The 15,016-nt window shown below is 38.2% G+C and overlaps 1 protein-coding gene across 2 annotated transcripts in view; it reads left to right on the top strand.

Annotated features, from left to right (window-relative positions):
- Nucleotides 1-15,016, top strand: part of adamts17 (ADAM metallopeptidase with thrombospondin type 1 motif, 17) — a 57,006-nt gene that overhangs the window by 38,419 nt on the left and 3,571 nt on the right. The window contains exons 10-20 of one of the 2 annotated variants that reach the window (XM_087785419.1): nucleotides 1,062-1,212; nucleotides 2,688-2,789; nucleotides 2,869-3,014; nucleotides 3,581-3,750; nucleotides 4,302-4,429; nucleotides 6,299-6,419; nucleotides 7,009-7,083; nucleotides 9,166-9,246; nucleotides 9,900-10,057; nucleotides 11,699-11,858; nucleotides 14,640-14,775. In XM_087785419.1, the coding sequence (XP_087641545.1) occupies nucleotides 1,062-1,212; nucleotides 2,688-2,789; nucleotides 2,869-3,014; nucleotides 3,581-3,750; nucleotides 4,302-4,429; nucleotides 6,299-6,419; nucleotides 7,009-7,083; nucleotides 9,166-9,246; nucleotides 9,900-10,057; nucleotides 11,699-11,858; nucleotides 14,640-14,775 (1,428 nt within the window). The remainder of the gene's footprint in view (nucleotides 1-1,061; nucleotides 1,213-2,687; nucleotides 2,790-2,868; nucleotides 3,015-3,580; nucleotides 3,751-4,301; nucleotides 4,430-6,298; nucleotides 6,420-7,008; nucleotides 7,084-9,165; nucleotides 9,247-9,899; nucleotides 10,058-11,698; nucleotides 11,859-14,639; nucleotides 14,776-15,016) is intronic. The other variant, XM_087785420.1, reaches the window with a different exon arrangement.

Here is a 15,016-nt window from a genome sequence, read left to right on the forward strand (position 1 = left end):
ACTGCCAAGCAAATGGAAAATCGAACTCAGTCATGCTCTGCTCAGCCAAAATCCGCTTCTGGATTTGATTGAGATCTAGAGTAGCCACTTTCGCAAAACACGCACACACGCACACAGTGATAAATGTTTCTGTGTTTTTACTGCGCAAAGTGGTTTTGGATGCAGAAAATATTGGACTCCATTATCCTCACACTGATGTGACTGATGTTTTGGCCCCTTAGCCAGACCTCATCACAGAATCTGTCCCCTGCACTCTCGTGTTAATCTCAAGTTCATGTCTGCTCAAATCTTTCTGTATAAATAGTATACATTTGCAACCCATCTGACATTGGCTGGATCCCAAAGGCAACTCTTGGCTATGAGTAGGCCCTGAGAATCTGACGACTAAGACGATGTCACCCATGTAAGCGATTAAGATTGAGAGGCAACAAGGGTGTAAAATGGTAAACATAGTAATGGGAAATTTTGTTAGTCCCACCACATGAAGGCAGAAAACAGCCAAAAAAGGTTGCTAATAAAAACAAATACAGATTACATAAAGCCTGGGAGATAAAAGAAAAAATATTTTGTTAACTAAATAATAATGGTTTGTTCTTTGTGTTTCATGAGCTTTAGTAATTCAGTCCAGTAAAGTTGGCAGAGTACTCCAGACTAAAAATGCCTCTACCCTGATATCACTTGAAGTTTTCACCATGGGATACCACTGAAGCCTCAAGCTCCTTGTGGGGACACGCCTGCTGGTGTACGAGTGCTCAAGTGCAATCCATTTGAGTTTCACTCACATGTTGCTTGATTTTGAAAGTTATTTAAACATTGCAAAAGCTGTAAAAGGTGAGCATAACAATATGTGCCATGAAGACTTCATCCACCAATATCATCTATACCATGAGATGATTTTAAAAAAAATTGCATGCAGTGGACAACAAAGGAGACAGACAGTCCATAATGTCTAATGGAAAGAAGTGTCTCTACTTTTGGGTAGTGTTTGCTCTAATTATGGTGTGAGTTCTAGGGCTGAATTAAACTTTTCCCACCCTCCTCATTTGGCATTTATCGAACAGGTCAAAGGGCAGTGCCTGCCTCTTGCACACAGACCCGCGGAGCAGATACCAGGTCCGCCTTCCTCCCAAACTGCCTGGAATGCACTACAGTGTTGATGAGCAGTGCCAGATTCTCTTTGGCACCAACGCCACCTTCTGCAATGACATGGAGGTACAACATTTGTTCTGAACATTATTATTAAAAATAAATGTGATGCATGTGGCCTTTGGAAAGTTGTAAATGTGCATAGAATAGGAGTAAGGAAGTAGTCTTGAGGGAAGTAATATTTACAGTATGGGCTTATGCAGTGCATTTTTGTGTGAGGGTTCAAAAACAAATACAAATGTCAAAACCAATAGTGACAAACTTGCCACAAAAGAAACTAACTTCCACCTCCTTTCTACCTCTTTGTTTGATTGTTCGTTTGATTTATACAGGCAACATACAGTATGACAAATAAGACGAGGATAAGTTCAATGTCCATTTTTGGGATGTCTAATTGAGGGGGTTGTTTGACTCTAGCAACTGGAATAATCTGAAAATAAGCTTCACTTTTCTTCCACTGAGTTGGGAATAATGGTAGATAATGATAAAAAAAGGACCTAGAAACAAGTTAAATTGCTTGTGCATTTAGCTCCATAAAAAATACTTGATTATAAACAACATTTGATCAATTGAACAACCTTGCCTACCTCAGCCTGTAATTTAGTCTTTAATTCATTCACCACTTCCACTCTTGCAGGACCTTGCTGGTACCCTATGAAACATCTGTTTGTTTCTGTTGAAGCAATGCAGTTGAATTCCATAGTAAATTGAAACAAAAGTGCAAATTGCACAGTTGTTGTCAAGTTTGAATCCAATAACAGCAAGCTCCTCATGATAGTTCTCTTTCACTTAATTATCTCCACATGTTTTCAGCATTGTTCTAGTCTGTTTAAAATCTGTCACTTTGCTCAGGGTGCACCACACTTGAACTCGCTGACATCATCACACGTAATTTGACATGTTGAACAGATTTAATCGGTTATTTTGAAGGCAAAAAAGTGGTTACAAATTCCTTTGTTAATAGCCTATGAATAACCTATTCAAGGATAGGTCGATAAGCCCGTAGAGGCAGGTTAAGGCAGATTTTGACTTGATCAAGATGTTCCCTCAAGGCCCGAGTCCTGAACTGTAACGGACTGACATCACCTAAGAAGTGATTGAGTGCCTTTGGCTTTAAGGGCTTCGAATGTTATTAAAAGGAATAGACTTTCATTTACCACTAAGGTTACCATGGCAGCATTACAAACAAAAGAGGTTGATTTCACAGTTCTTTTATCTCAGATCTGTAGTGGCCAATGAATAAAAACCTACTCAAGGTTTTTTCTTTAAAATATATATTGTATGTATTTAATAATGCATATATTGATATGATCATGCTCACATTCATTCCAATTTATCCCAGGTGATTTTTTGTAATCAAAGTTATTATTTTTCTTTGTATGGACAGCTCTGCTTCATGTGCCTTGTGATCCGATTTTATAGTTAATGTAGAGAATTCGGGTTCACACTTAGGCTCATCAAGTTGCTTGTTTATTCCTATATATGTATTTACTTAAACAAGTGTGTGTGCTTGCATTTGTGCGTGCGTGTCTGTGTTGTAGCACCTGATGTGTGAAGGATTGTGGTGTTTGGTGGAGGGAGATGCGTCCTGCAAAACCAAACTAGATCCTCCTCTGGATGGAACCGAGTGTGGGGCAGATAAGGTAGGAGGAGAAGCAATTCTGTTCAGGAGCCTATTGTCTAATATCACATTGTTTTTACGTGTGTGAATGTGTACGATAGTGGTGCCGGGCAGGTGAGTGTGTAAGCAAGACTCCCATCCCCCAGCATGTTGATGGAGACTGGAGCTCCTGGAGTCAGTGGAGCATGTGCAGTCGAACCTGTGGGACTGGAGTGAAGTTCAGACAAAGGAAATGTGACAACCCGCCGTAAGTATCACCGCTGAACTTACATCAAAGAAATGATGACAAATGTCATTCAGCAGTATGGTTATTTTGCCTTTTATTTTTACGCTACTGGTTCCAAACTCTTTGAACAACATGAACCTGGATATTTAGGCTTTGTTAAGGAGTCAATTTAGGTGATCTTTTCTTGGTGTTGTTGATGACTCTGTTTTTTTTTATAGATACAAAATGTCAGGGGAAAAAAACCCCACTCACTCCATATTAGTCCCCAATATTATTATTATTTTTTTTATGGGACTTGTTTATGTTCAGTTTTTACTGCTCATTACCCTATCAAGGTTGGCCCAGACTGTCACAGAACACACACACAACCAGTCATATGTACTCCATATACTCTGACATAGGAATGTAGGAATAAGTCTTGAATTGACAGATGCATGCTCTTCTCATAAATGGGGAGAGCATAAAGACTTTGCACTGACTCAAGCTTCAAGTAAACCTGAAACTTTATTGCCGTGGGGTTGTAGTGTTAACCACTGTGTCGCTTAAAATAATCTAGTTCCATTTTTATTTTGTGTTTTTGTTTGCAGGCCTGGACCTGGTGGGCAGCACTGCCAGAAGACCAGCGTGCAGCACAAGGCCTGTGAAGGTACTCCTTGTCCCAAGGGGGCGCCAAGCTTCAGAGACCTTCAGTGTTTGTCCTACGACCGCTATGCCAGCAAGAAGAAGGGCAGCATGTTGACATCCATTATTAATGATGGTGAGACATTCATATTCATCCAGCTGACATTTTGTTGTGCGTTTGTAACTTTGCTAAGATATCTATTTTGCTGTCCAATTTGTGCTCCTGGAGATCCAAACATACTTTTTATGTTGACATATGTGCCTCAGCATGATGAACAGAATTTGATAGGATCCTCCGAGACCTCTCTCACTGGAGCATTTTAGATGCAGAACAGATTAAAAAACAGCTTCTTCCCATCCGCCATTATTTTACTTAATACTGCTAACTAACATAACTGACCACAAGTGCAATACAAAAAATCTGGCAATGTGAAATATTTGTTAGTAGAATTGTTGTATTTATATTCCTACCTTTCTTCTCTTATTTATTTATTTTAAGAGGATCTTTTAACCTTATTGCTCGCTTTAACGTCTCTCCGGCACTGAATGTGGAAACATTTTTAATCTCGTTGCTCAACTTGTTGAACAATGACAGTAAATTTTTCTGATTCTGATATATTATCAACATAATCTTGAATAAATGACCTTTCATAAATAACATTAAACCGTGACATAATGTGTGTGCAGAGAAGCCATGTGTGTTGTTCTGCAGTCCAATGGGTCGGGATATCCCAGTACTGATGTCTGAAAGGGTGATGGATGGGACGCCCTGTGGACCATATGAGGCTGACCTGTGTGTTAATGGACGATGTCAGGTAGGTGCTTCTTATTTTCACAGAATATGAACACAGATAATTAGTGGTCTTTATTGTCTATACAGACAGGGATCTAAAAGAATATAGCAGGGTGCTCAATAGTAGTGTTGGTAGATCGACCAAAAAGAATAGACTTTAGCCCATCATCTGACTTTTTCTGGCATTAATCCCATACTCAAAGTAAATAAGTATTCTTGTTTCACTTTTTAAGTTGGTATTTTATTTTGAAAACCATGTGTGTTAATGTCCATTGGTGCCATTGGACCATCCCCTCTACTTGACCAATTGTCCAATATCTTGATTTTAATAGTTTTTATTTAGGAAAATTAATAGTGAAATTAACAATAAACTGTCCTAGGATTTAAATCTTCACCTTAGGGATACAAGTGCAAGATCAAACAGGAAGACTGAGTTAGGATAAGTGTGTGTGTGTGTGTGTGTGTGTGTGTGTGTGTGTGTGTGTGTGTGTGTGTGTGTGTGTGTGTGTGTGTGTGTGTGTGCGTGTGCGTGTGCGCGTGCGCTACAAGTACTAGAGAAGTCCAAGTCCAAGAGAAACTTGGAGAAGGAATACAGAAGATTAATACATTTGGTTGGTAATAAAGATAGAATAGTGGAAGTGGAGCTCAGCACAGACCCTGAATCAGCAAACTATAGACATGGAATGATGCATTTTTGTGTTTCTAGGCCTCCTTGCTTGTTTTTGTGAGTGTGTGTTTTATTTTTTTAACAATTGTTCTTTAGGGACCCGTAAATCTGAGCCACTGGCAGGTTGCTGATTCAGAGTTGCAACATAGGGAGGGAGTAATTTTGACTCAAGGACACACACATAGGCATCTCAGAAATACATACCAGTTTTATCATGCACACGCACACACACTAATTATTTTTTTGCACATCATCTTTCAGCTTTTTTCATCAGGTGCCGCCACAGCAGACTGGCCTCTCGTCTATTTGATTTATATTTCAAACACCCTTAGCATCCAAGGCACTATTCTATCTTTTGTTACAAAGAAATTGAAAGAGCTGATCGAAAAACGTTTTTATCTGACCCTTATTCTTATGTTTTCATTTTGTTTTTCAAGCTAAGATTTAAACCTAAAATCATTTACGTTCGTTTGTTTCTTGTTTTGGACTGTAATGTTGCTCCTCCCACTGATTAAAGATTTGCAAGTCTTTACCGTCTTAAAAGACAGGATTGTGCCTGTACACAAAATAAGAAAAACGGCAGTGTATAAATTGTCGCGCATTGTATTAAGTGTCATTGTTCATTAAAGTGTCAAACAATAAAGATTAGTGTGGAAATGCACAAAGTTAGAAGATTTTAAATGTCATTGGTGTGTGTGCTGTCTCTCTGTCTGTCTGTCTGTATGTCTGACAATGAATGAATTTCAATCTAGCCAGTTTTCAGGTTCTCCATTTCTTTTTTGTAATATTCACAGAATATTGCTAGATTGTAAATAGACATTTTCTCATTTGCAAATAAATTGTGAACAATAGGAACTATTGGGGTCCAAGTAACAAGCCACAAGGTGTTTCTGATTCCACATTCATTCTTTTTGTATTCAGGATAAATTCAGGATATATATTATATATACATAATATATAATATTATTTATAGTAATATAATATATTTCAGGTCAATACCGCGTATTACAACAACACAACAACAACAAAGGTACTAGATGAAGCTGAAAATCCTGATAAATGTGTTAACTTTATAATCCATTTTCTCAACGTGTCAGGGTTTGATGTATCAATTCCATGCCATCAGCATCAAAGTCGGAATGAGAGGCACACACTTGGGCAAAAGGGATTTGGTTTAGATGTCAGGCTTGTACAGGCCACTAAAATTTTGTGTCTTTCATCCAGAAAATCGGTTGTGATGGCATCATCGGCTCCGCCGCCAAAGAGGACCACTGTGGCGTTTGTAATGGAGACGGACGCTCCTGCAAGATTGTGAGGGGGGACTTCAATCACACCAATGGCATGGGTGAGTGTGTGTTGCAGTCTCACTGCTGCAATGATTGCAAAGCCTGTCCATAACAACCAATGTGACCATATAGTGAAACTAGTCTGTATGAAATGCTTCTGGACAGGCCTGATGATGGGAAGTTACATATGCTTTACTAAGATGGAGGCTCAGTTCGCTGGGATCATAATGATTTCGTTGATTATTCATTCAAAGCATGACCTGGCATGGTCACGTTTATTATTAAGAAAATCAAACCACCAAAAACAAGACAATTATTGGAGTTGGTGTCATAAAACACCAAGGAGGATCCTAAAACCAGATGTAATTAAAATATATGGTTAAAGTTCAAATACAAGAATGAGGATGGAGGTTTTTATTAACCTTTGAATATAAATTTGACCTAAAATTCACTACTTTATTGGTTTATTTATTTTTCCCACGAGTACAAAAGGTAAAGGGGTTCAAAATCAATTGAAAAAGAATCAATTCTCGTCAGTAGCTGCATCTGAATATGGAGTTGCATTGCCAATGCATCGTAGAAATGGATGTTTTCGACTGCCCTGTCCATGGTGGATGTGTCATCCCTTCCACTTGTCTTGTCCTCCAGTCACCACAAGGCAGTGTAAGAGAGTGTCTACCTGTGTGATGACTAAACCCAGAGCTGTCCCCAAGTGTTTCTCATGTAAGATGCATGTGCGTGTGTGTGTTTCCTGCACTGCCTGGAGTGTTTCACTGTAGGTAGATCACAGAAGCAGTCATCTGTGGGCTCTATTGGGGTAATATAGCTGACAGAAAAGGCTAACAAACAGTTATATAAGCAGCTATTGGCCAGACCCGTCTATGCCAGAGATGCATTCTTCTTCTCATAGTAGCTTCCTCCTCCGTTGTCTCTCCACCACGATAATTGTTGAGAGATGGGAAGCAGCTGTATGCAATAAAACATCAGCTTTGACATTTACTGTATGAGCGGCTGTATTTTAGATTCTGCTTCTTTAGATGTAGAACATGCCGTAAACACAGGTGAGCCCACAGACGTCTGCATCTAAGTGTATGTGGTCTGTGGAACAGGATGGTGGAGGGCGGGGTTCGTGGAAAACAGCTGGTTGGCTTTTTTTGAAGTTATGTTTGGTCATCGCAGATATGTTGTCATGGGTCTCAGAAAGATCTGCACATGTTCAGTTTTACTGTGGACTTCCAACATTTTGTCATTTGAACTCAAATGGATAATGCTTTCTCACAAACAACAATGAATTAACAAAATGCTAATAGATTCACTAGACCATTATAAAAATAATTCAAATATACAATAAGAGCCTCTTTTGATCACTTTCAGTTTCCCTACATTATGTCTTCCTGTGCACAGATGAGTAATGTATACTTAAAACTAACAGGAAAACCAAACTCTCCGAACTCACATGTTTCAAGTGTGTCTTCCTCTCCAAAATGCAGTAGGTCCCTCATCATTATTACTATTATATATATATATATATGTATATATATATATATATATATATATATATATATATATATATATATATATATATATATATATATATATATATATATATATTACTTTATAAAGTTATTCCTGGAAATATAATCCCACCCTGCTTTGTTTGAACAATGAGTCCCTTGGAGGTGGAGACTTCCAGGATTGATGACATTCAGTGACAACCCTTAATGCTGACCAATCACAGCAGTGGGTGTGGTTTTTTAAAAAAAGTGTTTTCAGTGGGTGGGAATTACGCGCATGTAAATATATTTATTAAAAGAAAATTTAACAGACGCATACTGATGAGTGCAATAGAGGTCCAAGATCAATTTAAGAGAATTTAAATCAACACATTAGTTATCCTTTAAAAAGCCAAGTGACGAGTTAAATACACACATGAATTTAACTCAAGGTTCATTCATTGGGCTCCAATAACAAAGTGTTGGATGCACTTTTGTTTGTTCTGTGTAACTCTGGCAGTGTGTCAATGGATACGTATCATATTTTTGTTTGTTGGATTGTTGTATTTCAGCCATGCGGATGAGCTGGTAAGTAATATGTTCAACTTTTACGGTGACACTAATTAAAAGGGAGGATTTGCTGTGTCCAGGACACAAAATAGGTCAGTTCTTGTTGGAGTTTTGATCTTTATTTGTTCAACACATCAAACTGACATTAAGCATATGTTTATTGTTCCTTATGATGTTGGCTTTAAACTTTAACTTGAATAAAAAATAGCTGCACCAGATTTATAATTGGGGCTACCAATGTGATTTAGATGACACAACACACAATAAATGTGTTGCTAAAGTTAGTTACTGTTAATGCTAATTGAGGTTGTACAATATGAAGTCTTGCCAAGCATGTGATTGGTCCATAAAAGGCCCTTGAAACATTTTCAAATGAAAAAACATAATAAAAGTATGATCATCACAATGAACACGTAAAGTTTTATTCACTGAAACAAGTAACTAAATAGCTGATTGAAGGGGTTGGTTAAAGAGAAGATGATAATAAAAACATAAGTGACAAAACAAAGAATATATTAAAGGGCGATAGAAGTCTCAAAAAAAGAGCATCTTTTTAGTCTTTTGACTGATTTAAGAACTTTGACCTCCATTCGCAGCCTTTTTTTTTAATTCACACTATCAGTTATCAGTGTGACTAAAGTGAGAGTATGTGCTGGAGGAATAATCTCTGTAAGCCACCAGCCATTCTCTATACGTGTATCCCGGATCTGTTTTCACATCATGTATTTTTGTCTCCTGCCAGGTTACATTGAGGCGCTGGTTATCCCAGCAGGAGCCAGGCGGATTAAAGTTGTGGAAAATAAACCTTCACATAGCTTTCTAGGTAAACCTTTTGATGCTCTTTCGTAATGGCTGATGCAATAGTGACCACCAAGTATGTTCGATACTATTTTTCAAGTTCAATTCGATCTAATAAAAACTTATCTCAAGACTTGAATGAAAATGTACTTCTTAGTGAATTGATGATGGTGATGGTATACATCTTCTATATTGTTAAAAGTATGCCTCTTAAAAAAAACAAGGAGAGAATCACAATTGCTGTAATAACTAATATCAGCATTGATGTCAGGATGTTGAACATAAGTCTTTCATCCACTTCTCCCAACTTTTGAAAAACTGAATGAATAGAATACATCCATAAATGGATTTGTAAATTGGTAATGTTGTATTGTCGTTGAAATAAACAATTTCCCAAAGGAGACCTCCTGAGGGATCAATAAAGTTTTACCTTACCTTACCTTAAATTGTTTAATTAAGTTGTGTAGTTCATAGTACAGGAGAGTCCAAAGTAGTAGTTTCAAAGTTTCCTTACCTCTATATCACCATTGTCACAGATGGTTGGTCAGTGACGTCACTGTGGGTATTTAATTTGGTGCCCAGATGTGTCCACTTAGTTTTAGCTACTTAGCTACTTTACTTACATTTAAATGTCCTTTTAGTCATGATGTGATAAATGATGTTCACTCCGTTTTATAGCAATGAAAGACACTAGCAAGAGATCCATCAACAGTGATTGGAAAATTGAGCTGCCAGGAGAGTTTCAGCTGGCGGGGACGACAGTGCGTTACGTGAGACGTGGACTATGGGAGAAAATGTCTGCCAAGGGTCCCACCACATCCCCCTTACACCTGATGGTAGGTGAATTCTTTTCTTTTTTTAAATCATCACAAAAGTTTCATTACTCTTTCCTATGTTTTTGATAAATAAAGGAGAGCTGTAATTGTCTATATCTTTTAAATAACCACTAGCTCGCTCACACAATCTCCTTCCCTGGAAAACCTTGGCAGGGTATAGAAACTGAAGACAGGTTAGGGATGAGACTATGTATGTTCTCAGCATGTTTAAAAAATAAAAACAGACTGTAAAGTAAAACTGCTGATGTGACAAATGTATACTATTAGAGTGGATGCATTGCTGAGCATTAATCCTACATATCTCGTATTGGACTTGAGACTCTTTGTCTCCTTGATTTCTCTGTGCATCCGAGGAAGAAAGTGTTGTTTGAATGATCAGGACGTCATTTGACTCCATTCAGTCTGGGTCTCCTTAGATCACGAGCATGTCTGCAGCCAAGTGTGAAGCTGCTGCGATGATCAACTTATTTGCTTTTCATATCCTTCTCATTAAAAAATAAAAATGTTCTAAATATTTATTTTATCTTGCAAAATAAAATAAAGATATTTAAGCACTTGCACTATTTCAGGTGTACTAGCTTGACAACAACATCATCTAAAATGAAACAATAGACATCCTCAAGAGGTTACAGGGGAAAAGGAACACAATTCCGTATACAATCAAACATTTGTTTTTCCCTCCATGTTTGTGGTTTGTTCCATAGAGAGAGGTTAGCTAAGAGGCTCTTGGAAGTTCATCCAGCCGTGATCAGTGAACTAACTTCGGGCATGAAGCGGATGAACATTAGGCTGGTTCCGGAGCTAATATTCAATATCAAACACATAAACACGCACAACGAAACACATTAGCCACAGGAGGAGTGATCTCACAGTCCAAAATATCCCCTGCTGACCAGAAAATCGCTCTCATGATTGAGGGAACTTCTCTGTCAGGAAGTAAAGCTGACGATTATTTACATATTTTTGTTATTTTTGATTTAACTAGATGTGGTATATCTTTATTTTTCTATCAAAGGAGTTACGGAAATCTTGATGAATGCAAAAATCCTTTAATTAACGCTGCTCACGAAAATGTGTTTTCATGAATAAGACCCTGTGTGTGCAGATGGAAACAATTGTTAAACACTGGGCATCTTTGATGGTGTTCCTGTAAAACCTGTGAATGATTAAAATGCACCTTTAGATTTTTGTATCACACTTAATGAACTCAGAAACACTTGCTTGAACAGTTTATGAAATTATTAGTCATAGTTGGGCTTAGTCCAATTATATGCTGGCGAGATTTATCCGTCTGCGCTGAGCTTCAAAGGCACAGAGATGGTATGAGTTTTGAACTGTGAACATTGAACATGTCTGGATGTGTTTGACAGTTTGTCCAAGCTCACTTCTTTACTGCAATCAATTTCTTAACATTTATCTTTTAAATTGTTTACAATGTGCGGTTTTCACTTAATACAAAGATAAATTAAGGTAGTTTTTATCTTTGCTTTTGACATCTCGCTGGTCTTCAGAAATTCAAACATTGCTTAGGCACATGCGATAATAACTTGTCTTCAAGTCACAAACACGACAAAATTCAAATTCACTTTTAAAGTAAGACACTGCATATCACTACTTAAAAGGTCTTTGTTTGTTTTGCAGGTGCTGCTCTTTCACGACCAGAGTTACGGGATCCATTATGAGTACACAGTCACTCTTAATGTGTCACAGGACCGAGATCGTGAGGAACAGAAGGAAGCAGAGCATCTCTACATCTGGACACACAGCAGCTGGCAGGACTGCACAGTCCAGTGTGGAGGAGGTAAAGATGCTAAAAATAAACATTCACGTGACAGCTGAGTATGAAAAACTTGAAAGGAATAATGGACCTTCATAAAAACAACACTCATAATGTTTAAAAAAAAAATCTTAACTAACAAACATTGGGGCATGATATTACTTGAGGCTTTTCTACTAGCAAACTACATGCTCTGACTTAACTTGAATGCTGGATCCATCCATCCATCCATCCATCCATCCATCCATCCATCCATCCATCCATCCATCCATCCATCCATCCATCCATCCATCCATCCATCCATCCATCCATCCATCCATCCATCCATCCATCCATCCATCCATCCATCCATCCATCCATCCATCCATCCATCCATCCATCCATCCATCCATCCATCCATCCATCCATCCATCCATCCATCCATCCATCCATCCGCTTGCCCATCGTAATTAGGTTGCCCACTACCAGCAGCCTTACGCTGAGTACTCCAGTTTCCTCCCTTCCGAAAAAAAAAGTACAAAGGTTAGTTGAATACTCTAAATAGTCTGTAGATGCGGTTTTGTGTATTAATGGTTGTCCTCCGCCTCTCACCTGAAATAGCTGGGAAATGATTAAGACAACCTTTTAAGATTTAAGGTCCATCTGCAAATTGTTGAAGGCAAGTCTTACCCAAAATGTACATGAAGTGGTCAAAGTGTGTTATTAAAGGGGAAATAATTCTAGGAAATGAAGAGCAGGGGGAACAAGTGGGTGGCTATGCACGCATGCACACACACAGCTAACCTCATTAAGAGATGCCCCACCACTGAGTTCCTTCTTTCATCCTCTTACTGCTTTTGTAATGTTGCTGTCCGGCACACAAAATATTTCAGACAACATAAGAACTTTGAAGTGCAGCTCAAGTGCTTTCATCATTCCCGTGAGGTCAGGTGCTTCTGGATTAGTATGGCCCAAGCAGCAGGAGATGACCTACTGCTGTTAAGCTTATCTCTTTTTAACCTTGGATTAGAGTTGATTTATTTGTGCTAGCTCTTGAGCAGATGCATGCGTTGGCATCCACAACACACATCACAGGAAACTGACCTGGCTTCAATAAACAACGAGCTGACTGTTCTGCTGCTTTCACGACAGGAACTACCTCCATACCTGCATGTATCCTGTCTTAGGCAGAAGTAGATTAACCTCTAAAAAGCTGAAGTCGTTACACTGTTGGTGCTTTATTGTTTAAATATTTAAAAAGAAGACATCTTACAAATTAATGGCAGTATCCATACTTTTACAGGAGCTTATTCAGAATATTGTCCAGTTGATTGCCATTTAAAAAAAAGGGAAACTAATGTCAAATCTCAACTTTCCTGACTTCCTGTACATGTTTCAAATGTTCATGGACAAATGAACATTTAAAAAAAAAAAAATATGCCGGAGTTAAGACTTTTTATGACAGGAGACTCTGCCACATGTTTTCAGCAGACCCTCGCAACATGTTTGTGTTTGACCAACATCCTCTATCACCAATGGAGCCAACTCACAAGCAGCTGGTGGTTACTCTTAACCTGTGTCATACCCATGTAGCCGCAAGTCTGGTGACGTGGAACATCTGGTGCCAAGTGCAAATTTGGACACCCATATGTTGTTCATGGTTGGTGAGGCACTGTCTCCTTTAGTGTCAGATTTAAGTATATAAACTCAAAAGGGTAACTTATTCAATTGGCTACTGGTTATTTCATATCTCATCAGAATTCTTCACACACAAATGAAGTTTAAAATATATATGATTGAATGAATAATATCTCAAAAAGTCTAGATTGAATTGTTGTGATATTGTGCGGGATATTAGACTACATCCTCTAGATCTATGGCAGTCATCGATTGTGGATAAATATTGATTTATAGATTCATAAACCTCATCTTTGACATTGACATACGAGTCATAGCTGAAATATTATGTTTTAATTATCAATGTATTTAAAGTTATGTATTCAAAATATTAAACCGGTCATATTTAGCAACTAATTCAATGCTCTTAATTTGAAAGCCAAGCGTTTATTTCCTCCTATTGTATGGCGTTTGGGGAATTTACGGTATAGTTTAGCGACGGCGTTAGACAAGTGGTGCTGTAATGACAGATAGACCTATCTTTTGTTGATTCTGATTGGTTAATATTGCGTCAGGCTTTCCGTGATTGGCTAGATTTACACAAACACAAAAAAAATGTAGTTTTTAAATATTCTATTGTATTTTTCTTAGTCTTATCTCTCTACAAAAACCTTGGTTACTTTGTTGTAAAAGTCCAGCTTATTTTCTTTAGTTTCAAAAGTCTCTCCGCCTCAATGGAGATGTAAATTAGTTTGTGGAGGCTCATTAGCATGTGCCTCCAGCTTTGCCTTTTCACTGGTTGTATTTCCGATCAGCGAAACTAAATAAGACACTTACAAACATTAAACTTTAATGGTTAAAGATTAAAGCCAGACTGTGGAAAACCAAGGCAAATAAATGTATCTGTGAGCCATTGGCGACATTCAGAGATACAGGAACTGGCGCTCGTCAATTGCATGTGTAAACACAGTGTGTGATGGATTGCGCATGTCCCTGGTTTGAACATAGTGTTTAATATGGACAGTCTGTGATGCGCACAGAAGTCCAATAACAAAGCACCATTCAGGTTCAGATCCGATGGACCATTCTTTCCAGTCATGATTTGAATGTTTATCTTGTACTATAGTTGTATACCTTTTCGTCTTTTTTTCTTCATCAGCTGGTGAATGTCCTACCTTCTCATCAAGTGTGTTTTATGTGCTTGTTCAGGAGAAAGGAGAACAGTGGTGTCTTGTATGAGGATAGCCAACAAAAGCATGGAGTCAGTCAACAACAGCTTCTGTCATCCAGAGAACCGGCCACAGCCACAAGTCAGACTGTGCAACTCTCACCCCTGCCAGTACAGGTACGAACACTCACACAGACAGACACTGCATTCAACATCTCTTTCTCTCACAAAAACAAAACATCAGAGTTGGTGTTATAACAAGCATTAAAACAGATATTGGTATAATGGAGTTGACCAAATAGCAGGTGCTTTACTGCCTCCTACTGGTCTCTATTCTTCTATTACTGGTCTTGCAGAACAAAGTGTATTCCTAAAATCTGTTGGCTGCTGCTGACATATGACCTCTTGATGATTGTAT

Source organism: Callionymus lyra, chromosome 2 (genome assembly GCF_982586985.1).
Source record: "Callionymus lyra chromosome 2, fCalLyr1.hap1.1, whole genome shotgun sequence".
NCBI lineage: Eukaryota > Metazoa > Chordata > Actinopteri > Syngnathiformes > Callionymidae > Callionymus > Callionymus lyra.